The sequence below is a fragment of the Anabrus simplex genome, chromosome X, assembly GCF_040414725.1.
Source record: "Anabrus simplex isolate iqAnaSimp1 chromosome X, ASM4041472v1, whole genome shotgun sequence".
Taxonomy (NCBI): Eukaryota; Metazoa; Arthropoda; class Insecta; order Orthoptera; family Tettigoniidae; genus Anabrus; species Anabrus simplex.
Window position 1 is genome coordinate 156087034 of NC_090279.1, and position 24769 is coordinate 156111802.

The 24769-nt window shown below is 40.3% G+C and overlaps 1 protein-coding gene across 1 annotated transcript; it reads left to right on the top strand.

Annotated features, from left to right (window-relative positions):
- Nucleotides 1-11033: 11033 nt before the first annotated feature.
- LOC137496894 (calcium release-activated calcium channel protein 1-like) lies at nt 11034-19046 on the top strand. Its single transcript, XM_068230469.1, has 3 exons — nt 11034-11164; nt 15699-15860; nt 17659-19046. The coding sequence occupies exons 1-3, from the start codon at nt 11048-11050 to the stop codon at nt 17980-17982; spliced, it is 603 nt and encodes a 200-aa protein (XP_068086570.1). The 5' UTR covers nt 11034-11047; the 3' UTR covers nt 17983-19046.
- Nucleotides 19047-24769: the final 5723 nt, after the last annotated feature.

Here is a 24769-nt window from a genome sequence, read left to right on the forward strand (position 1 = left end):
AACGTCCAGGCTGCTGAAGCATAGTTCAGTATAGGTTTATAATAGGACGAGTATAAAACCTTCTTGCACTTCGTTGCTCAATACAATGTCTCTTACACACTGGTAAAAACTTGCGGACTGCTGTTTTCTTAAATGTTAGATAGTATCCACCGGAAATGTTTCATATCAGTCCTACGCATCAAATGAAATGATTTCAGCTACCTAAAAATACCTTGTATGGTAGATTACAGGACGGGAGAAACAAGGTTGGCGGACAGAAACTTCGGTTCAAATATGTGCTGAAGCGTTGTGTTGATCTCGAGTGTTTGACTGGTGATCGTTTCAAATGGCGTCGCATAATTAATACATAAGAATATGTCGCTTTCGGAAATGAGCGCCTGCGGATACTGGAAACAAACGGGATGAAATAAAGAATAGGCAGGGGCCGATGTCCTAGATTTTAGGTCCCGTTAAACAATAATCATCATCATAAAGGTTAGGTGGAAGTGGCATATCATTATACGTCTACAATGCCAACAATATTCTTCAGTCAGTCACAGTCACTTCAAAACAAAACTGGCAGCCACCCATTCCCACTAACATTTTATATTCCATCACTCTTTGTCACATGAACCATCAAATTCAAACTGTTTCACTTTCAGGCTTTTAGCCTTCATGTTAACACTGCTATGCATTCAATGCAGAATCTTAAATTAATTAATCATTGAAAATGTTTGAAATGGAGTATATTTTTCAAATAGTATTGCGATCGAGATTTCAGCTGTATCTTAGGAACAATTCAACAATGTCGTGATCATTAGTAGAGGTAATAATATCCTTCAATAAAAACTGGACAGGCTTTGACTGCCTAATCACAATATAATTATGGAAGAGGTCTTCCGTTCCACTACATAATTGACACAGGTTTAAATAATCAGACGTCGGTCGCACTCTGGTTTTCTGTCCCGCGAGTGAGAACTAAAATAAACCACGGAGTTTGTCATGTTGCCGTGTATAGCGTAGCGAGTTCAGCATTTATCTACAATTGAAACTTCTCATCTATGATCGAAACTAAGAGTTTGTGAACTTGGGGATTATCCTCACCCTTGATCTACCAACACTGTTATGCTACTCGATAAGATGTACCAGAAATACAGATATAACTATGAATGATGCCGTCAGGTGGAGACTGGTTCCCAGTGCGGTCCGCACCCACTAGATATGATGCCGTCAGGTGGAGACTGGTTCCCTGTGCGGTCCGCACCCACTAGATATAAGATGCGCATGCAGTAATGTCCCCAGCGGAGGCGATAATGAGATTCATCGACAAGCCGAGAACTCAGGTGCAGAGCTTTCCTTTAAGGTGAGCTTTGGCCCGAGGAGCGATCCGAGTTCTGACACGAGCCAGGAATGTTCTCTCGACTGAGGGGGGCTTATCATGGCGTACAATATTGTACTACATGAATTCTTTCTTCCTTCGAGAGGTAATTCATTGCCTCATGCCAGAACTGCGCGTCGCATGTCTCGATTAGTTGGTGAATCTCTTCTTGTGGTTGATCGCCACGCTGAGTTGGGGGCGTGGTTGGGGCCCCCTGCCGGGGAGGGTGGGTGGTTGGGGCCCCCTGAAGTACACCATGCAGGTAGTGTACAATGTGTAGCATATAAAAACATGAATATATGTCCAGAAGTGTGAATGTAATGTAGAATGTGCAGCAAATAAAAAATACATGAATATTATGTTCTTGTCTCATTGTGTATGTATACAATAGGCGTGTTCATTAGTAGATGTAATAATATCCTTCAGTCAAACTGGACGGGGTTGGACTGCCTAACCACAATATCCGAGAGGTCTTCCTTTCGAATAAATAAATAAATAAATAAATAAATAAATAAATAAATAAATAAATAAATAAATAAATAAATAATTGACATGTTCATTTAAGTGAAAAGAAATAATTACAAAATCCAAAAAATGACATGTTCAGACAAGGTGGTTGAGGTACTTATCTCTCTCAGCACATCTGCGCTTGTGTTAAACCATCACACTCCGTTTATTCGAGCAAGTGTTGTTTTTGAGGCACATGCCACACGAGCGAACTAGTTTGTGCCGGGGAGAGACTTACCTGTATATGATGTCATGCACTCAAACGAATATTTCAGAGACTGTACATTTTCCTGTGTGAAGGAGGTGGTTGAAAAGAGGGAAAATGAAATAAAGCTCCTAAAAATAAAAAAGCATGAACCATTTTGTCTAAACAGCGGTGTATGCCCCGCATCGCTGTCTGTTGCTGAAGTACACCGATCTTGCATGTTGGCTTTAACGAGATCCAAGCAGCCCAATAGCAACATTCTCCGTTAATTTTTGCATCAATTTTTCCCAATGACTATGACATTCATTGGATTTTTATGTTGATTTCATTCAGTAGCATAGGCAGGGTTACGAAATGGTGATAGAACACAATGAAAATGCGTGTGCATGTGTGGTGTGCGCATGCACAAGTTGTGATTATAAGGACACGGTTATGTAGATCAAAGGTATCCACGAAATGTCGCTGTAATATTTGCCCCAAATGGAACATAATAATTGCTTTTACACCAATAAAGTGGGAAACCGCGGTAAATTAAGAAATACCGCTGTTACTAGAGAAATATCTATACGTACTTACGGGCCGTAGACAGGACTCCTTTATGTTGTATTCCGCTGCTCGTGCCGTCTTTTGTTTCTTTCTCGAGGTCCAGGGCTAGCACCGACGAATGGGAGTGTTATGTCTGTGAATTCTCATTATCTTTGTCCATACGACTAGGGCGGGCAGTTCAAACAGCAAAATAGTATGATCCCTGGACCAATAAATACATCACTTAATGAATGAGTTAGAGCACAAAACGACTGAGCAACATGAAGAAAACGACACCTAATTAATTCAAACAACTTCATTGAGCAAAGACACCACACACGAAAGTGTTCGTCAAACAAGACACATACGGAAGCGCTGCGACGTAGCAGAAAAAATAGTTTAAGGTAGTAAAATATGTATCCATATTATTCCCTGCAAGAAAAATATTTCTTAATTTACCGCAGATTTCACACTTTATTTGCGTGAAATGAATTATAATCTTCCATTTGGGATAAATATTATAGTGACATTTCGTGGATACCTTTGATCTGCATAACCTACTACTACTACTACTACTACTACTAATCGTATGGCCTCAGCTACCGTGTGCAGACATTTTAATTTAACGCATTCTGGCTGTCTGCTCGTCAATTTCGACGTTCCGTTTTACTCTAGGCCCACTAGATGGCGGACCGAGTAAACCGAAACTCTCTTGGGCGTCTATGGCTGAGATTTAATGAATTTTGTCGGGTAAACAACAAATGTGTCACCAGAGATCTTTTACATGCCGGCATCCTACGACATGAAATGTCGAATGGACTTTTTACCTCCCTTCAAAAATCCGGCTACCTTTGCCGGGTTTGAACCCGCTAACTTGAGATCCGGAGGCCGACACCCTACCACTGATATAAGTGAGTTATATTGATATTCAACCTAGCTGAGTGGCTCAGAGGGTTGAGGCATTAGCCTTCTAACCCCGACTTGGTAGGAACGATCCTGGTATTTGGAGGTGCTCAAATACGTCAGCCTCGTGTCGGTAGATTTATTGGCACGTAAAGAACTCCTGTGGGACAAAATTTCGGCACCTCGGCGTCTCCGAAAACCGTAAAAATAGTTAGTGGGACGTACAGCCAATAAGTTGATATTCAGATTGCAACCGGGCGAGTTGGCCATGCGATTACGGGCGCGCAGCTGTGAGCTTGAATGCGGGACATAGTGGGTTTGAACCCCATTGTCGCAACCCTGAAGATGGTTTTCCGTGGTTTCCCATTTTCACACCAGGGAAATGTTGGGGCTGTACCTAAACTAAGGCCACGGCCGCTTCCTTCCCTCTCCTATCCCGTCGTCGTCATAAGACCTATCTGTGTCGGTGCGACATAAAACAAATTCTTTTTTAAAAAATCAGATTGCAGTACACTACAAAATCTTAGGGCCTACATTAAAATACAGAACAAGAACAAGTCACTTCCGCAGAATTCTAATACTTTCTGACTCACAATGTGCCCTTCAAAAGTTACAAACTTCTCGTTGGGACCTGTCTATACATCATTATATATTAGACATTTTGAACTTAATCTATACAGCAAAGAAGCAGCTCAGGAAGTGCATCTCCTATGGATTAAAGGCCACGCTGGTATAAATGATGAACGAGATAGTAGACCGGCTATTCTAGCGTAAGGGTACGTCCAAGATGCGCGCTGGTTGTCTGAGTTAGACAGTCGGCGCTGACTGTCTGACTCCGAGTGGCAGGTGGGATGTGGCCATTATGAAAGCTGGTTGTCAGCGCAGACAGAGCTGCCACAAAAGAAAAGATATGAAATACAACTGATCAGTGTAGCATGGAACTAACAAGAGAACAGGCTGCAGCTCTATTGCTGCTAAGTGACAATGTTACAACCAAGTTAAAACGAATGAGAAGTGATATACATCCAATTAATGAATTAAGATCTATTTACGGGGAGTACAAACACCTTTTTCCACAGTTACTTGCCGACGAAAACAGATTTTTGAATATTTCAGAATGAGTTCGGATACGTTTTGTTTTATTTTGTTAAAATTTGAACACAGGCTTACGAAGAACTGGGCGAATTACCACACTCAACACGAAAATCAACAGCCTGCGCGGCAGGTTGTCTGAAACCAGAATGAACGAATCATTCCGGTAAATATCTGAGTCAGACTACCGGTGCGCAGGCTTCCTGCGCGCAGGTGCATTATGGCCAGTCCCGCTTAAAAAACACAGGACATACTTATGTCGACTCGGCGCCGACTGTCTGACTCAGAAAACCAGCGTGCATCTTGGACGTACCCTAAGGTACAATGTTACAATTTACAAGAGGAAAGCACTATGTTAAAATTCAGCCCACCATACCAACGCAAATATGGTTCAATCCTTTGTTGCTAAGCGGGACTGGCCATAATGCACCTGCGCGCAGAAGCCTGCGCACCGGTAGTCTGACTCAGATGTTTACCGGAATGATTAGTTCATTCTGGTTTCAGACAACCTGCCCCGCAGGCTATTGATTTTCGTGTTGAGTGTGTTTGACATTGTTAACGATGGATATCGAGGATTTGATTTCAAAAGTTCAACTTAATTCTCCGATATGCGATAAGCAAATTAAAGATCATTCCAATAGGAACATCGCCTGTGTTCAATTTTTAACAAAATAAAATCAAACGTATCCGAACTCATTCTGAAATATTCTAAAAATCTGTTTTCGTCGGCAAGTAACTGTGGAGAAAGGTATTTGTACTCCCCGTAAATATATCTTAATTCATTAATTGTATGTATATCACTTCTCATTCGTTTTAACTTGGTTGTAACATTGTCACTTAGCAGCAATAGAGCTGCAGCCTGTTCTCTTGTTAGTTCCATGCTACACTGATCAGTTGTATCTCATATATTTTCTTTTGTGGCAGCTCTGTCTGCGCTGACAATCAGCTTTCATAATGGCCACATCCCACCTGCTGCTCGGAGTCAGACAGTCAGCGCCGACTGTCTGACTCAGACAACCAGCGCGCATCTTGGACGTACCCTAAGAAGCCACAACTGGTGAACTCCGCCTTTACAAACAGTTACCATATTCTGATTTCCTGCCCATAATGAAACAACAGGTCTACAGGGCACTGTCTGAGTACTGGAAAATGTTACAATTTACAAGAGGAAAGCACTATGTTAAAATTCAGCCCACCATACCAACGCAAATATGGTTCAATAAATTGAAACTAACTCGCAGGCACCTTTCATCTTTAATCAGAATACGTTTGGGGCATCGATGCTATCCAAGTCATCTTCACAGGATCAAAGTCTTCGACAACCCTCACTGCCCAGAAGACCCTGGAGAAATAGCCGACTCGAAGCACATCATACTGTCCTGTAAGAAGTACTTCCAATGACAGAACCATCTGTACTCCTCTTTGGTGAAGTTAAATACCCCACTGCCAACTTCAGTTGCTATTCTGTTATCAAACCTTACTCCACAATTATGCGTTGTAATTTGCCAATACTTATCAGACTGTAATATTAATTTATAATATATGACTTTAACTTTTCAACCACGAAATGTATGTATCATAAATGCATGCTCACTCTGTAAATGCTGGCCGCGTGGTCTTCCGAGGCCTAACGCCAATATATAAACAAAAAACGATACGATCAAGGTTAACAATTTCATAGCGAATGGTACTGTATGCTCTGCTTACAATCTAAAATCCGACTTTCGAGGTTTCCTAGGAAATAGTTGATTGTGTACTGCCAGTTTCTCTTTGCTTTATATTTGTAAAACTCCCATGGGGGTTTCTAACCCCCAGTAACATTCCCCCCGCCCCCTCCTTGGCTACGCCCCTGCAGTGCAATTGCTAAATTAGTGAAGTATACGACTGAAAGTGATAGTGTAACATAACATAGTAATAATGTATAGTGTGCGATTAACGTTAGAGTAGTGTAGTTTTAAAATAGTGAAAATACCTCCTACGAAGGTCAATCAAATATAAACGGGATTTTTGTTCCTGATCATCAACAGTTGGTAGGACTGGCTCCCCGCTTCTGCTATGCTTAGGCGACACCAGTACTATAAGTGGATGGTTCTGCAGCCGCCGCCACCACACGCTCTCGGGAGGCCTCCACCTCATTGACTGCACTGGCTAAGACTGCATGCTTAACCTCACATCCGCCATCTTGGAGGGGCATAACCTTACTTTTGACGCGTAAGAGAGCAAGCCTAACCTCATGGAGGGCCCTAACCCTAGTTTTACGACAGGATGCCCTTCCTGACGCCTAATAGAGCTAGCTTAACCTCACATCCGCTATCTTGGAGGGGCTTAACCTTACCTTTTACGCGCAAGACAGCAAGCCTAACCTCATGGAGGGACCTACCCTCAGTTTTACGGCCGGATGTCCTTCCCGACGCCATCTAGAGTAGTATGGCAATGGCTATTCTCGAGACGTTATTTTGAGTAGTAGGGCAATGGAGATTAGCATTAGAGAGCACACCTAACTGCATGGAGGAGCCTAACCTGTTTTACGATCGGATGCCCTTCCCGACGCCAATTGCACAAGTTGGCGGCTATACACGGCTCCTTATGAGACGTCTTAAGGGCACTTGCGCAAGATGGCGGCTATCTAATTGCACAAGATGGCTGCTATACATAGGCTCTTATGAGACCACCTAGAGATACTTGCGCAAGATGATGGCTATCCAATTGCACAAGATGGCTGCTATGTATAGGCTCTTAGGAGACCACCTAGGGATGCTTGCGCAAGATGGTGACTATCTAATTCTACAAGATGGGGGCTATGCACGGCTCTATATGAGACGGCTTAAGGGCGCTTGCGCAAGATGGAGGCTATCTAATTGCACAAGTTGGCTGCTATACATAGGCTCTTATGAGACGGCCTAGGAGTGCTTGCGCAAGATGGCTGCTATATATAGGCTCTTATAAGACTCCCTATGGACGCTTGCGCAAAATGGCTGCTGCTCTTATGAGACGGCTTAAGGGCGCTTGCGCAATATAGCTGCTATACAAAGCCTCTTATGAGACTCCCTAGGGACGCTTGCGCAGTATGGCGTCTATACACAGGCTTATATGGAGAAAGCTAGCTTAGAGACTACTGCACATATGGCGGCTGCGGCTTGCGCAAGATTTGTCCTATACATAGACCTTTGGCACGTGGTGGCGGGCAATTTGAGAAATTCCACGTGCTTTTTTGACAGCTGTCATCCGCCATCTTGCATCTCTAACCTCCGTGCTGCCATCTTAACGGCACTAAACCTCATGGATGCCACCTTTGGCATGTGGTCGCGGGCAATTTAAAAAATTCCACATGCTCTTCAAAGCCACGTGCTTTTTTGACAGCGGCCATCTTTAATCAACAGAGCATCGTGCTGCCATATTTAGCTAATACCTTTGAAATGTGGTGGCGGGCTCGAGCTCTTGTTTGTAAACAAAGCCACATGCTTTTTGACAGCAGCCATCTTTAATCAACAGAGCATCGTGCTGCTATCTTTACGGCACTAAACCTCATCCTTATGCATGTGGTGGAGGGCAATTTCTACGTGCTTTTTTTGACAGTTTTCAAGCTGACAGCTGCCATCTATAAACAACAGACGATCGCAAACTTCAGTGCTGGCATCTTAACGGGGCTAAATCCACATGCCTGCAACCTTAGGCATGTAGTAGTGGGCAATTTGAAAAAAATTCCACGTGCTTTTTGACAGCTGTCAGCCACCATCTTTAACTACATACACATGGCTTACTGCTATCCTGACGGAAGTAAACGTTATAGCGCGGGACTTGGCCACCCCGCAAGCAAGCAAGCAAGCAAGCAAGCTGCCCTTCCTACGATCATAGTTATAAAGCAAGCTGCCCTTCTCAACATACTATTAACTTAGTTTTTAAATTAAGATGATGTTAGAGCTGCCGGCCATGGGGCGGTTGCACAAGATGGCAGCTATACATGGGCTCTTATGAGACGACATAGGGGGCGATTGCGTAAGATGGCGGCTATACACAGGCTCTTATGGAGAAAGCTAGCTTAGAGGCTACTGCACAAGATGGCGGCTATACATAGGCTGTTATGGCCTTCTCCTCTTCCTCCTCAGCAATACTTTTTTCATCATGCAAAAAATATTGTAGGATAAGCAACTGCTGTATCGGACAAGACAAAACACGTCCAATCTAGTTACAGAATGCAATTGTAAACAAATATAGAATTGACATGCTGTATGTCTTTACCTGACAAGACAAAACATGTTGACCATTAAACAGAAAACGTTTATCGCTACTGTGCTTCATCAAGACAGTTTACAATTAGCAAACACTAGAATTGATTGTAGAACAAGACGAAACATGTTGGCTATCAGTGTTTAGAACAGAAAAACTTGTAACACAAAACATTATAAGATTAATTTATCTGTTGATACAACCGCACTCTTATGCAATCGGCGCGCACACACAGAATTGCAAATGTCTCCATCCGACATACTTCTTCTTAATCACTGCAGATAAAATGACTTTACTACTTTGCAGGGGATACATTTGTCCTAAGGAGATAAATTTTGCGGGATTCAAACACATGCAACAGAAAAAAAGTCTGTGTAGATTTCGAACTCTGATTTAGTTACAATAGAAAAAACATAGATGCAAACCCTGTTCTTTTACCGCAAACACAGAAAGTGAAATTAAACAGAACGCTAGTGCTATAAGAAATACACTGCTTACATTTAAGCCCCTAGCAGTCGAATAAGTTATCGCATAATCATGTAACATGAAATATTGCTTTGGAAACATATTATTTCAATCTGTTGGGCATAAGTTACAAGCATGTAGCTTGTGCAGGAGAGGGCTACTGTGCAAGATAATTGCAAAATGCTAAACCGAAAAATAATCGTGCTACACACATGATAGGGAATGGAACCCAGGGGTCATGTCTTATCAGAAGGCCAAAAGGATGAAAGGACTCTTTCACCTCCTAGAGATAAAGGGCTAATAGGCTAAAGGGCTAAAGCTCAAAAGGGCGTCTTCTCCTCCTCTACTTTACCGCGGCCTCCTCCTCTCAGAAGGAGTTAGCTGAAGTTGGTACATTTTTGACAGCAGCAACAAATATAAACAGGATTCTAGTTTTTATTTAAATTAATTTATGAAAAACACAAGGCAATTACAATTTATTTTTCCACATAGTTTCCTGCTTTGGAAATGCATTTGTCCTAGCGTATGGGCAGCTTTATGATGCCCTCATCGTAAAAAGGACAGGGTCGTGTCACCAGCCAGTTGTGTACAAAGTCTTCCACACACTCGTCATCTTCAAATCCTTGCCCTCCTTGAGCTTCTTTAAGCGAAGTTGCATCTTCCAACTCTGATCTGGATTCTGTTTAACGAAGTGCGGATCAATGAACCCGGCAGGTTTCTTACAAGGGTCGGAGATCAACCTTAGCTGGTCAGGGTTTAGAATTCAACCAGCTCTAACCTAGTTGCCATGAGGAATATTGAGATTTTAGTCTTCCTTGCTTCTGTGGATTGCAGTCCCGATGAATCCGTAAGAGTTCATCTTCAGTGCACTTTAAACATTCCTTCTGCAGTGCTGTTAGCCTTCGAAGGTGAGAGGGATCGATGTTTATTAATACTGGCAGCCATTTAAGTGGCTTAGAGCTGAGAGTGCCAGACACTGCCCTCATATTATCATTCAGCTGGACATCAACTTCTCCTGAGTGTGCACTCTTGATCCATACAGGACTGCAAATTTCTACAACTGGGTATACCAGGGCAAGAGCTGTGGATCGGATGACAGTAGTATTTGTTCACCAACTTGTTCCTCGAGTTTGTGAAGGATGTTGTTGCATGTTCTAACCTTCGCTACTATTCTGCAGAGATGTTCTCAGTGTATCAGTACAACACCCAGGTATTTTGGATGAGCGCAGTCCTTTAGCTGTCAGCTTCTGAGTTGATACTGCAGAATGTAATGGGATATCCTGTTATCTAGATGGAAAATACTTTTTTTTTTTTTTACAATTTTGTTTTTATGTCGAACCGATACAGATAGTTCTTATGGCGATGGTGGGCTAGGAGTGGAAAGGAAATAACCGTGGCCTTAATTAAGGTACAGCCTCACCATTTCCCTTGTGAGAAAATGGGAAACCACGAAAAACGATCTGCAGGGCTATCAAAAGTAGGGTTTGAAGCCACTCTCTCTTCCGACTGCAAGCTCACAGCTACGCGATCCTAACCATATGACCAAAATTTTGTTTGCAATGGGTTTCAATCGCCAAATGCAGATACTAATGTATTTTTTTTCTATGGTATTGCAAATGGTGAAACAAACAAGTAGTTTCCACTTAACAGAGTAGAAGTACGTCCAGTCATACCAACCTGGCAGAAGTTGAGCATCATGATTTTGGGGAAGCAAAGGCGCTGTATAATATTCATTGTTCTGTTCACAGAGCGCAGAGGAGCTGAGTATGTACGATGACGGACCTGTGACGTCGGAAGGATTGTCGTGGCGACGATTACACATGAGTCGCGCCAAGCTGAAGGCTACAGCAACTACATCAGAGCTACTCTCTGGATTTGCTATGGTAAGTACTCCAAGGTGTGGAGATGAAATGTTGTCCAGAATATGGGATTGAGCAGGTTCTAGTGAAGGTGTTGTGATTGTATTGGGTAAGGTTTGTTTACAGGCAGCCTGTGAAAATTAATCTGAAATTTAAACACGTGCCAATTGCTCTTTCTTTTTCAAGGGTCATTCATCCATTCCTCCTCCTTCTCCCTTATCCAGCTCTTGCCAGGTCGTGGCATTTGTGCCAATTCTCCACCTTCCTCTCTGCTTCCACCAGTCATCTTCCATCATTCTGTTCCAGTCCAGGCTTCTTCTTCTTCTTCTTCTTTTTCTTCTTTCTCTCCTCTTTATTGATTCGATCTACTTTGTACTGGGTCTCTCTCCCTCTCTCTTTCCCTCAAACATTGTTTTGGTTTTCTTTCCTCCTCCATCCTCTTTACACGCCCAAACCATCTTAGTTTATTCCTATAAATTCTCTCATTTAGGTTTTCCATTCCAACCTCCTTTCTCACATCTTTCTCTTTCCTTGTCTTTCCTATCATACTTCTTAGGTATTTCATTTCGCTGGCTTGAATTCTACACTACTCCCTACTTGTCGTTGTCCCAAGTCTCAGCTACATAAGTCAATATGGGTGCATAATACAAGAATACGGCAGTGTAAATCTTAAATTAAATTCTTTTTCTTAAGCTTTAAGGAAATGCAAACAGAATTATGCAGGATCAAAATAAATGGGAAAGTTATTAACATCAGGTATGCAGATGACACTGTTGTCATAGCAGATGATTTACCTGTCCTTCATTGTGTGATAAATTGTTTAGTTGAGCATAGTGAAGCGTTTGGCTTAATCCTTCCTAAACAAAAAAGATAGTGATCTCTAAACACTTATTAAAATTAAACTAGTCCACATTAGCACACACAATGCATTAATAAGTGCATTAATAAGAATTTTGAAAACTAAATATTTGGAGTTTACTTTTAACAAGTTTTGGTTTCTGAAATAACCCCATATACCATAAAACTTTGGACTTGTATATGAAAATTTGTACAGTAGAATTCCGCTTAACCAAAACCCGGCTTAACCGAAATGCTCTGGCAAAACTGTATTTTAATATTGTGATATTTTTAATATTTTTAATATTTTGCTTTTACCCTCTCATCCTTAGTTGTCAATATTAGTAATTCTCTTGCTGTAGGTGCTGAGAGCTACTAGGCAAACCATATTTTTATATCATGACTTATAACAGAATGCGCATGTAGCATAAAACAATACCATCTAGTTCGTTCCATGATACACTTTTTCTTGAACAAGCATGAATTATTACTATTACTACATTATTATTATTATTATTATTATTCTTCCTTCGTTATGCCCATTCATAGAGCGCGTTTGAACTTGATAGTTGGTTTGATGGTTTGTGCCTTCTTATCCTCCCAAAATCTCTTCATGAATGCACTGTGTTGCATCTTGCGTTCTGTCGACCACTTCCTACCAGTTGTCTTTTTTGGTTTCTCCCTAAATTTATGATTAGCTACTTTGGTTCTAAAAGCTCCACGATTTTCCATGATGTCGTCTGTAATATTTATTTCTTGGAGGTCCGCCTTAGTTTCTTCTAGCCATTTTATTTTGACCTTCTTTGAGTTGATTACTTTGAATAATCTTTTAGTTAGTCTGTCGCTGTTCATTCTGTAGATATGGCCATAGAAATTAAGGCGCCTTTTCCGTACAGCATCAGTAAACCTGTCGGTGAAGGAGTAGAGATCCGCTGTTTTCCTCTTAATCCATATTCCATTTTCTCTCGTAGGACCATAAATTTTCCTGAGAATTTTCCGCTCCTGCTTTTCAATTTCTGTAATTTTAGAGTGACCACCTAAGCATATGGTTTCTGAGGCATATAAAGCTTCGGGCAATACAACTGTCTTGTAGTGTCGTAATTTTGCATTACGCGATATGACTCTTTTGTTGTAGTAATTCCACGTCAGTCTGTATGCCTTATGTAGTTTGGTGTTTCTTTCTACATTGGCACTACTGTCTAATCCTGATGGTAGTATAATTTCTCCAAGGTATTTGAAGGAGGGCACCTGTGAAATTGTGCCGTTTTCCATCTCTAGCGGAGTTCTTTTGCTATTTTGACGTAGATTTTCCATGTACTTGGTTTTCTCGTAGGATATCTGGAGGCCTGCCTTTGATGCTATATTGTGTAGTCTCTGTATGGCATACTTTGTTTCATCCTTGGTCTTAGTAATGATTGCGAGATCATCAGCAAATGCTAAACATTTCACATTGACCTTGCTTCCCAAATTTCCGATGTTCACACCCTTGATATCCTTTTCCCACTCTCTAATAACTTTGTCTAGAACTAAGTTAAACAGAATAGGGGAGATGCTGTCACCTTGACGAACGCCCGTACATATTTCAAAAGGCTCAGAGATTTCTCCAAGGAATTTCACTTTAGAGGTCGTACTTGTGAGGGTCTGCTGGATAAGTGCTCTGGTCTTCTTGTCCACTCTGAGTTCTTCTAGGGTATCAAATACTGTCTGTCTGTCCACAGAGTCATACGCCTTCTTAAAATCCACAAAGGTGACGATCGTGCTGGCACTTCGGCGAATCCTTAATATCGTCTTCAAGTTCCATATTTGTTCTGCACATGATCGACCTTTCCTGAAACCCGCTTGGTACTCGCCAATCAGATGATCTGTCTGTTTTTCTAACCGGTTCAAGAGAGCTTTGGAAAGGATTTTGTATGCGACTGGCAGTAGAGATATGCCTCTATAGTTGTTTGGATCTGCCTTGTCACCTTTCTTGTGCAATGGGTGTATTAATGCACACTTCCAATCCTGTGGAATCATTTCCGTTTCCCATATTTCTACTAGGATTGCATGAATTTTGCTTACAAGATCATCTCCAAGTTTACACATCTCCGCAGTGATGCCGTCCTCTCCAGGAGCTTTATTATTTTTAAGCGATCGTATAATCTCTGCTGTTTCCTGTATTGTCGGTGGCTGTGAATCGGGGTTGGGCATGGGCTTTTCAAAGTTCAGTCTTTCCTTTGGAGGATCACAATTGAGGAGGTCTCGGAAGTAGTCAGCTAGAATAGTGCAGTTCTCTTTGGTGTTCGTTTCTAATGTTCCATTTGCTCGACGGAAACATAAAGATGGTGGTTGATAGCTAGATAAATTCTCACGGAAGGTCTTGTAGAAATTCCTGGAGTTGTTTCTAAGGAAATCTTGTTCGATTTCCATGAGTCTATTTTTGTCATAGGCTCGTTTCTCCCTGCGGATTATTTTTGAGGAGATTTTCTGAACTTTTAGGAAGGTCTCCCATCTCTTAGTTGTTTGATGTCCATTCCACTGATTCCATGCTTTCATCCGTTCATCAATGGCTTTATCACAGGTCGTGTTCCACCACCTATGTTTGCGTTTCCTTGGAGGCTGCCCTAATTTCATGGCTGATGTCTGAAGTGTTTTACGAAGGCCTGGCCAGTCCTTGGGGTCCTGCTCTCGTATGTCTTGTAGAAAGGTCGTGGCGTTCTGTCGAAGACATTCTGGATCAACTCTTAGAGATCTTTTGTGTTTAGGTCTGCATCTGTGCATCATATTATTATTATTATTATTATTATTATTATTATTATTATTATTATTATTATTATTATTATTATTATTACGGTATTATCCATCATGAAGGGTATGTAGACTGTGGTTAACGTTGCTTCAGTTGCGGGAGTTTCAGCTTGTTTACTGCTCGGACTATACTGCAGGTTCTGTTAGGAAACCAGGGAAGTCCAGCGACCGTTTTCCATTCATATTTTTCTTTCACCCAAGGTCGTTCCACTGGCCGTTATACTGTAGTTCCAATGCTTTTCGTACCCCATTGTAAAAGAAATTATTTCATTTAGATTGCTTTGTACTTTGTTGAACAAAGCAATGAATCTACACCAGCTTATGTATTGTTGATTAAATGGTGGCGTAATATAGCTGCACGACAGCGCTGCACCAAGAAAATTCAGAAGAAAATCCTGATTTTATACAATGAGTGATATTATGTAAATGTTTTAATGTTAATATACAGTATGCACCTTTGCTTAACAGAGTTTATGCATTTTTATTTCGACATTTAACTTCCAAAAATATTTATCATTTGTCATCCAAAAACACGCGTCAACCAGAGCAGCTCCGCCCACTTTATTTTGGATAAACGCGGCTCTACTGTGTGTCCAAAGTTACGTGAAATGCAGGGTTTTCTGGACACACAATTTATTAAAATAAAATGTACATTTTTTAGCATATTGTTTGAAACTGCACATTAAAATGTTCCTTACTGATAAATCCAACAATAAGGTTTGGAATAAGAGTAATTCAAGCAACTGTTCCTTCACAGTGAAAGAAACACTGCAAAAACTGTCCTAAATAACCCCATTTTATGGTAGTTCACAACCATCCTCTGTCAACAGATCAAAGATATGTCTGCTTCCAGGTAGCCATGATGGTACTCTAAATGGATGAGCCCCTGTTTGTCATCGTTCCTGTCTCTAACGTAAAGATGTTCTATTTGCAGGTCGCCATGGTGGAGCTACAAATTAACGAGCCCACAAATGTCCCCGAGTGGCTATTTGTCATGTTCTCAGTGTGCACCACAGTGCTCGTCGCAGTTCACATCTTCGCCCTCATGATCAGCACGTACTTGCTACCAAACATAGATGCCATCAGCAAGCTGCAGGTACCAGAATAATTTTTTTTTTTGATATCACCATCACAATACTTGAATAACAGAATAACAGAATTTAGACTATCCCCTCATGTTCAGTCTTTCAAGCAGAACTGTGCGCTATACAACAGGCAGTTATGTGGATTAAAAAACACAGTTGTGCTGTGCAAATATTGAGTGATTCTTAGGCAGCTTTGAAAGCAATCCAAGAAAAATATAAATTTCATCTGGTAGCTGTTAATAAAAGATCAAACATATTAGGCTACAGTTAACGTACCTGCATGAAATGGGTCCAAGGTCATGACGGAGTAGAAGGAAATGAGAGAGTATACACAAGATATATGAAACAACCAATGGATCACCATCACAAACGGCTGGCTAACAAGGGGCTTGTTCTTTCCAAACATTCAAGACAGACTACAAAACAGGTTATTGTAACATGAACATATTATAACTCAGTTTCTGACAGGACACGGAAAGTTTGGATCGTACTTTGAGAGGTTTAGAATCAATATTCAGAAGCCCTACAGCTGTACAAGGGCACCCATGCCCAGGGGGAAGGGGGGGACGAGGGAAAGGAAAAAAAATCTAATGTAGTCAGGCGTTTTTCTTTCAAGAAAATGATTTAAAAGTCGGTATTACATAGAAGTGGTAGTACCGCCCACACCAACAGGCAGGGGATACCGTGGGTGTCATTCTACCGCAGAATACAAATCGCCATTCATCTTCCAAAATAGTAAAAATACTACATACCCGAAGTCTAGACCCCCACTACAAACTGTCATATGGGCAGCCATGCAGCTGTACCTATGAAATGCCACAAACTGTTCCTCATCTTTTATTTGAGTGTCCAATTTTTGACAGGAGTAGGTATTGCCTGCTTCCTACAGCGAGTCAGTGCTTGTTCTACATCAGACATTAGATATTTATTTCTTAAAGACATCATATTATGAAAAGAAGATCATAACCTTAATTTTTATTAGTATATGTATTTTAATGTTATAATTATTCCTGCAACATTATCTTTGTCTGGTATACATATGTTTTAGTTAGTACCAGTAATATCATTTACTTGATATATTGTATTGAAAATTTTTCTTATACCATGAGTATACTTGGGATTAATTATTTTAATCCTTAAATGCACAGCATTGCATATGTGCAAACGAGAATTTACTAGCTTTTCATATCTGCCAATGCATTTTGAGAGACTATGTCTCATTATCAAAAATTGATGCCTGCTTGGCCATCAGATAATATAGATGTTGATTCCCATAGGGAACCTGAAATATTTGTCCCGAATGAGTAAATTAATATACCAATATAAATGGTCCGTTATTGGACATTATAAATTTTGCAGCTAACTCATTCCTGGTTGCCAGCGTTTTGCCCCAGTGTGCTAAGTTGGGCTCTTCAGTTGGTAAATAGCACACCCACCAAGACGCATGGCTTGTGCAGCCCTATGGTATCGTGCCAATGCACTGGCACTGCCGGTGGCTCCAAATATTCTACACAGTGGCCTCCAAGTTATTTACGTTTGAAATTCGTCAGGTATTTCTGCCGCACCCTGTATTTCATTGTTTGCAAAACTTACTTTTGTTCTTACCCTGACACCATACTTCAACAAATTTTATATTTCATCAATGAAAAAATCAGATAAAAGGAGCACAATTTTCTAAATAATTTGTATGTTAAGAAGTTAAAAATAGAATTGGCAGTCAATTCCAGTTCAGTTCACAGTCCTACTTAAAACCCTTTCAGTATTTCCTGATTCTACTGATTTAACGCTTTGGTACTTTCATGTTGACAGATCCACGAGCTGGTCGGGGAATCTCCTCACGAGCGCATGCGTGGTTTCATCGAGCTAGCCTGGGCATTCTCCACGGTGCTGGGATTGTTCCTGTTCCTCGTCGAGGTGGCGATACTGTGTTGGGTCAAGTTCTGGGACTACAGCTTCACGGCAGCCTGGGCTGCCACCATAATCGTCATCCCTGTGCTCATCGTGTTCGTGGCCTTCGCGGTGCACTTCTACCACAACCTGGTGGTCCATAAAGTGGAGGCGTCGGGAGACGACATGCGGCAGCTGGAAGACATGAAGAGGAGACTGGACTCAGCCGGCATGACGTCCGTCTGACATTAGTGTCATGTCATAGGGACAGCATGTAAATCTCAAGTATAGGAGATCTGATTCAGAACTAAGAGACTCTGAGAAGACAAAGTTAGCTTCCAGTAAGAAAAATATGTTTACTAGAGACAGCATAGAGAAAATATTATGAGGTTAAGAATAGTAGGAAGGACCATCTTACCGAGGTAAGAGTGCTATAAACATGTTGATGCAGTCTCAACCCATGAAGATGTAATTTTGTCTTCAAAGACGGAGAGGCAAAGGGAAATGTACGCACACTTCAACGTACAAAATCTGTATATGGTAAAAACTCTATGGACAATTTTATAAAATTATTATAATAATATGGTATATACAGGCTTCGGAGAAACTTAGAAATACTGTATACACCCACACCGAAAAGTTATGAAGCGTAATCCGGGAAAGAAGGTTAACTTTTTATGCTCACCTCCTCAGATTGCCAGCCGAAAGAATCTGGAAACGTTTCTTATCCTACTTAAGAAGTCTCAAAACTATTCCTCCTTTCGTGGTGAAGATCGATAAAGATCTCTTAAAGGATGGAATCACAGAAACAAACATTCAACTCCGAGCATCACTCAAATACAAAGTTAGACAGGTTCATCAAGAAGAAGTCGCAACTCGACTGAAGCACATCCATTCTAATGCATGGAAGACAGCACACTCCGAAAGGATGAAAACCTGGTGGGCCCACAAGAAGACAAACAGTTGAGATATCGTGGTCCTTAGTGGCTCTAACGATGAATAATAATAACGATGACACTTTATAAAAGACGATCTGCATGTCTCTCTGAGCATGAAGCCCTACCTATGATGAATTCTAATGCTGAAGAATGCACACATGCCCAACCCCCAAGCCATCGGAATTAACCCCTTCATGCCGACCTCCATGCGTTCTTCAAATGCTGCTGACCTCCATGCATGTTATAAAACCCCTGTAGGCCTAAATTAATTTTGTTCTAGCTTGTAATGTTTTAAAGTTGTCGAGATGGAAGTGGTATATCTTTGAGCGAGATGATCTCTGCCTTCCTTGTATGTATAAATCAGCCCAAATAAGTGGGGTTTTTTTTTTCTGAAGAGTTTGAAATATTCTGATGTCTTTCCAGTTGAGAGCATATTGATTTAAATTTCTGCTGCATTCTAGCAGATGTATCATTATACAGCTTTTCCTTATATAGGCTGATAGTATAAATTGCCATCTTTTCACAGAAATGCATGTTGACATCATCTGCTAGGGATTCCTATAATTCTTTTAATGTGCTGAAACCTCTTAGGACTCATTATTACGTGACTCGCTGTCATTTTGAAATACGATATTGCGTGGCACAGAAGCATGGCACAGTGGATTTTGAATGAAAGGGAACTAATTAAGTTTTAATAAATCGGACGATAATAGCACTACACCAGACTGAACTGAGCAAAGTGACAGTGGTCAGAATGAGAGCGCATGGTGTGCAAGACCAGGTAATGGATGATGAAACAAGCTAAAATACTTGCCCTCTTTCTCGTGAACTGATCATCCCATTAACCTGGGTTTGTGCTAAAGGAACGGTTGTACTATTGTTTCCAGTTCTTCTGCAAAAAGTTCTTGAGGCAACGATTACCCTAGTTTTCATTGCATTGTAAAACCACCTTGGCAAATACAAGAATGCTACTTTCATTCTGTATAAAATATGGAAGGTCTCTTCTCCATTAAGAGGTTATAAGGTAAATATAAAGTCAGTGAATGTAAACTACATTCTTTTGAGTGTCTACTGTAATCGTTCGAAAATAGTCTGAATTTTTAAAAAGATCACTGCATTTGCTTAGTGGTCACACCTGAATCACCTCCGATCGCTAGGTAAAGTGACACTCAAATCTACCTCATCGCTGAGGGCTTAACCAGTGAAGGTTAAAATCCCTGACTCAGCCAGGAGTCAAACTCATGAACCCTTGGGCCAAAGGCCAGCATGCTAACCACAGAGCTGGACATACACACATAAAGGATGGTTGTAATTTTTGTTTATTTACCTCTAAATTTTTTCCAAATACCCAACATTAGGGAACAGTTCCTTCTTGAATTTGGCAAGCTGTTACATGCACCACGATAACTAAACGTCTGCCGTAGTGGCTTCTGTTTGTGATCCCTTATAAGTAGGATTTTAAGTCAAGCAAGCACATAGGGTACCTAACAGGATTTATACATCCTATCCATTGAACTTTCATGACCAAATGACTCTGTGATAGTGTGATAGTAATCTTATAAATATAATTGTAGGGGGTCCGCTGTCTGTAATTTCATTTGTTTTGCCTTATTTTGATATATTTATCCATTTTATGACAACTCAAGACTGTATCAGTCTGTTTGTTTGTTCCATCATCACGGGAAAACAGCTAGCTAGATCTCAACCAAACTTCATATTTAGAGTCTACTAATCCAGGAACAAGTTTTGATATGCATATCATTTAAAAATCATTGAGCAGACTGGGGGTTTATAGGAAGATGAGAAGAGTGTTTTTCAATTTTCTATTACACTAATGATTATATGTAAAATCTGTGGACTATATGTGAAACGCCCCTTCATTGTGAATAACTTTTGTCATGTGCTTAATTTTGCTTACTCTTCAAATGACGGAGAAAATTACTATTTCATACGGACTTCACGCTCTGCAGCCAGTGATGGACACCCTCGCTGACCTACAGTTATTTGAAGGATCCATAACAGGATAAAATCAGAGGATGCATAATATTTCGCTCAGCTTACAAATTAACCCTATCTAATGTAACTGAACACCGCGGAAACATGATGTAGAACTTTCCCTTTTGGTGTCTGTCTGCTTGTATATTCCTAAAAGTGGAAAACTGCTGGACATATTTTAACCAAACTTTGTATTTGGAATCTACTCACTCAGGATTGTGTTATCAGGTGCATATGATGTCATGGTAATCACATGGAGTTGGTATTTAGGCTATAGGAAGATTATTCCCAAATATTTTCTTTAACATTAGGTCTATCAAAAGACTCTAAATAAAAAATATTTAAGAATATGTCATTTCCCTTCTTTATGCCGTGTATGTATTTATCGTATGATGAATAATAACACAGATGATTATGACAAATTGGATTTTTAGTCTAAGTCCCGTGGGACATGTTGTGTATGTCACTTCAAGGTGGGTAAAACGGGAAAAATTAATTTTCCGATATGGCAGATATTAAATGAGGTATAGTCAATATCAGGGTGCCACGTCAGTGGTCAGAGATACAATATGCAACCTTAGGACCATGGAGAATCTTGCACAACTTCGGACCAAGAAATGTACCGTACAATAAATTTGGAAATCGTCCTCATTCTCTCTCGACTTTGTTCCGCTTCATCATATTTCACGTTACAGCCACGTGCTTTTGTAGGAAAATATCATTTTAACATGTCGCATTAAAGATGTGAATAGAGCCATGTTACTTCACATAAACATTTAATCCACTGCCAATTCCTGTGCAAAGAATGGGTACAATTGCTAGTAATAAATAATGTTATTAGTTTTGCATCCTAATAACTACATTGATGGTTTTCGGAGACGCCGAGGTGCCAAAATTTCATGATCCTCATTAGCCAGGATCATGCTAACTAAAGTTCAGGAGGCCAGTATTCTACTACCTGAGCTACTGAGTTGACAGTGTGATGGTGCACCATCTTTTGCAAAGACAGGAAGCTGCTTAAATAGTAGGAGAAAGGAATAACAATAAAACATTGCCATACACAAGTCTGGTATTCATACTGAAAAAAGAAAAAGAAAACATCAACTAATAATGACAGCCATCAAAAGCTGTTGGAATTTCTCATTCATCAGAAGTGAAAAACTACTTTGCAGACTTATCTCTTGCATCTTGCCCGACTGGGTTTGTATTGTTCTGTCTTTTGGCCGCTGAGATGGCGCTGTCCTGACGAGAAATACCACTTGTCTATGGATACATCAGGGTTGAAGTCTTCAAAGGGTGGTCCATTTACTGCCAACTATGTGACATCAACTAGTGTAGCGAATCCAACGAGAGTCCATGCTTCTTTTTTATCCTGTTAACGAAGTTGAGTCCTCATTCACAAAATACTGTTGTTAAGGCAATGCACTTGACTCTGAAAAACACTTTCTTCGGCTCACCTAAGCGCTTGGGAAACTGTATATAATTTTGAATTGCTTTGAAGATACAGGGAGTACAATTTAAGACTTCATAGTGGAGTACCTAGGCATAGGAGCGCAGAGAAGCGGCGATAGCAAGCGCAGTGCCCACAGTGTGAAGCAGACGTAATCGTCTCAAAGAAACGGCATGGTTACGCCTATAGAAACTAAATGAAACTGAACTCACCAGCTATATATTGAGTAGGGAAAATAAAACTAGCCCATAAAATATTTACAATAGGAGTGACGTGGGATTTACCCTTATTAATGGACATCACAGAAGATGCTGGAAATGGACTCATATGAAGAAATGAAAAACTAAGGATCCAAAAGTCCTGACCTCACTTCACTCAGAAACCACCGGCAGAACTCAACACGCAAAGGTTCATCTGTACGCTTTAACGCATTTACAACAGTAAATTTGTAAGGATACAGATGCAGGTCCTTTCTGATAATGTTTCAACACGGCAATATCTTAATTCCCACTGCAACAGATAAACGGCATTGAGATTTTGTCGGACTTCATTCCAGGCTTTCCTTCACTTTAGTAATGTTTCCTCATGTTCAAAATCTTTTCAGATAGTTACGTTTTTATTCGCTACAGAGCCCGTTTCACATCATTTTGCCACTGTTGCATTGCAGACCTTGATGGAGATTTTGCCAAAACAATTTCAGTCTTAAACTGTTGCCCAAACAGTTCCGTACATGTTTTCCACGAATTGTGTTTCGCACAACACTCGACAATGAACTTGCGCTGTTTTATCGTCAGCACCTTTTTGTGTTGCATTCAACTGGTCACTAAACACGTCTGCTCCACTCACTCACACATAATGATTAGAAGCCAGATTATATGTAATATAAAAATAAGAAATATGTACATAAATGTGTAGTTAAAATTGACAAAATATGTAGTTAAATATGTAATTAATAAAAAATATGTAACCTAATATCTAAGCTTTAATTAATACAGGGCCTCTCAGGGTGCATGCACCAGTGCATTACACTGTGCAAAAGATGACTTTGCTTGGTTGACCAGAGTACAGACCCCCACTCCTCGATTTGGAGCAATAGCGCTGCCTCTCTCTTTCCCCACGCCTGTCTTGCTCGCTCCCCCTGTCTCCCTCTTTCTCACTTGCTCCGTAGCGCTCTAAATCCGAGCCGAGTAGCCCAGAGACGAAGCGTTGGTCTGAGCCGAGCGGGACCAATGCACTGTGCACAGGAACTTTGCGCTGCTGTCTGCACGTGTGAGATTTTGGGAGTTTGAGAGGCCCTGGTTTAATGTATTCTTGTACACAGAAAAGGAAACAAAACCGAAAAAAGTTAAAAATGCAGATGTTGTTCAATCTCTAATTTTCATTTGGAGGTGCAATTAATAACTCACTTTTTTTTCCAAATTTTCCACAGTCTTCGAATGCCTTCTGTCTGTTAGGATGTTATTATATATAGAAAAACACCTTTCATTTCATATGAAATCACTGGCGCATATTCAATATCAGGAATGATACTGGAAGATACATTCTCATTCTCAGGGAGATGCACCCAATATGTTTGTCATACTGTTACTTTGAGTCTTTCTCCGTAGCAGCAGTGATATGTAATTGACCCACCCTTCACACTGTACCATTACTTCTTAAAGGACGTACAAACCATCAACATAGCTAAGGAATGAGATTCCTTGACAGAATACTTCTCTTTATATTATTAAATTATTTTTAAAAGTTACAGACATACAGGCTTTTAAAAATATTTTCCAGTGTTTAATTAAAAAACTTAAATCAGTGTAAAATTAGTGAAAAAGGAATTGTTTTCTTTGAAATGTGCAATATCCTTCAAACTACTTAAAATATATAATACTGATCAAAATCTTTATTTTGCATTGAAATATGTAAGAATATGTAACTTTGAACTCCTGGAATAAGGGTCGTTGTAGTGTGATTCACCGACATTTTAGCTTTCCATGTAGCTACGTATATGGGAACGGAATATGTAATTACATATAATCCACGCCCTAGTAATGATGCAGCGACGTACTCGGGAGATGCGAACGTGCAGACATGTGACAGCAACCGATTGGTGCATTGAAATCACGGTTTCCAGCGTTTCCTGTGATGGGTAATTTTCCTGTTCATTAACAAGGGTCAATCCAGCATCAGTCTTATAAATATTTTCTGGGCCTGTTTTACTTTTGCCCACCCTGTACATGCACAGAATAAATAAATAAATAAATAAATAAATAAATAAATAAATAAATGAATGAATGAATGAATGAATGAATAAATAAATAAATAAATAAATAAATAAATAAATAAATAAATAAATAAATAAACAAACTAGCAAGTGAAACAGTACTTGCCACTAAATGAGTCCAGCAAGTTTGTAATTGTAATACAGTAATTTTTTTTCTATTGCCTGTTAACAAAAATGTGAAATACAAATTTCCTGAGCTACTTTTCGAAGCAACTTACGAGGACTGACTTGCTGTCTTGCCTGCATGTCTTCTAACCTCTCTTGTGTGAGAGCTGTTCTCCTTCGCTGTTATTTCTTACTAGTTACAGAAGCAGTACTACGCCACTTGTGAATGATTTGTTGTAAGTAACATTTTGATGGAACTGTCAAACCGGGGAA

What these genes read in the sequence shown, in the direction of transcription:
- LOC137496894 (XM_068230469.1), top strand. Translation starts at nt 11,048, where the DNA reads ATGTACGATGACGGACCTGTGACGTCGGAAGGATTGTCGTGGCGACGA. An exon ending in TACTCTCTGGATTTGCTATG is followed by an intron (nt 11,165 to 15,698) that starts GTAAGTACTCCA and finishes TTCTATTTGCAG; the next exon opens with GTCGCCATGGTGGAGCTACA. An exon ending in ATGCCATCAGCAAGCTGCAG is followed by an intron (nt 15,861 to 17,658) that starts GTACCAGAATAA and finishes TCATGTTGACAG; the next exon opens with ATCCACGAGCTGGTCGGGGA.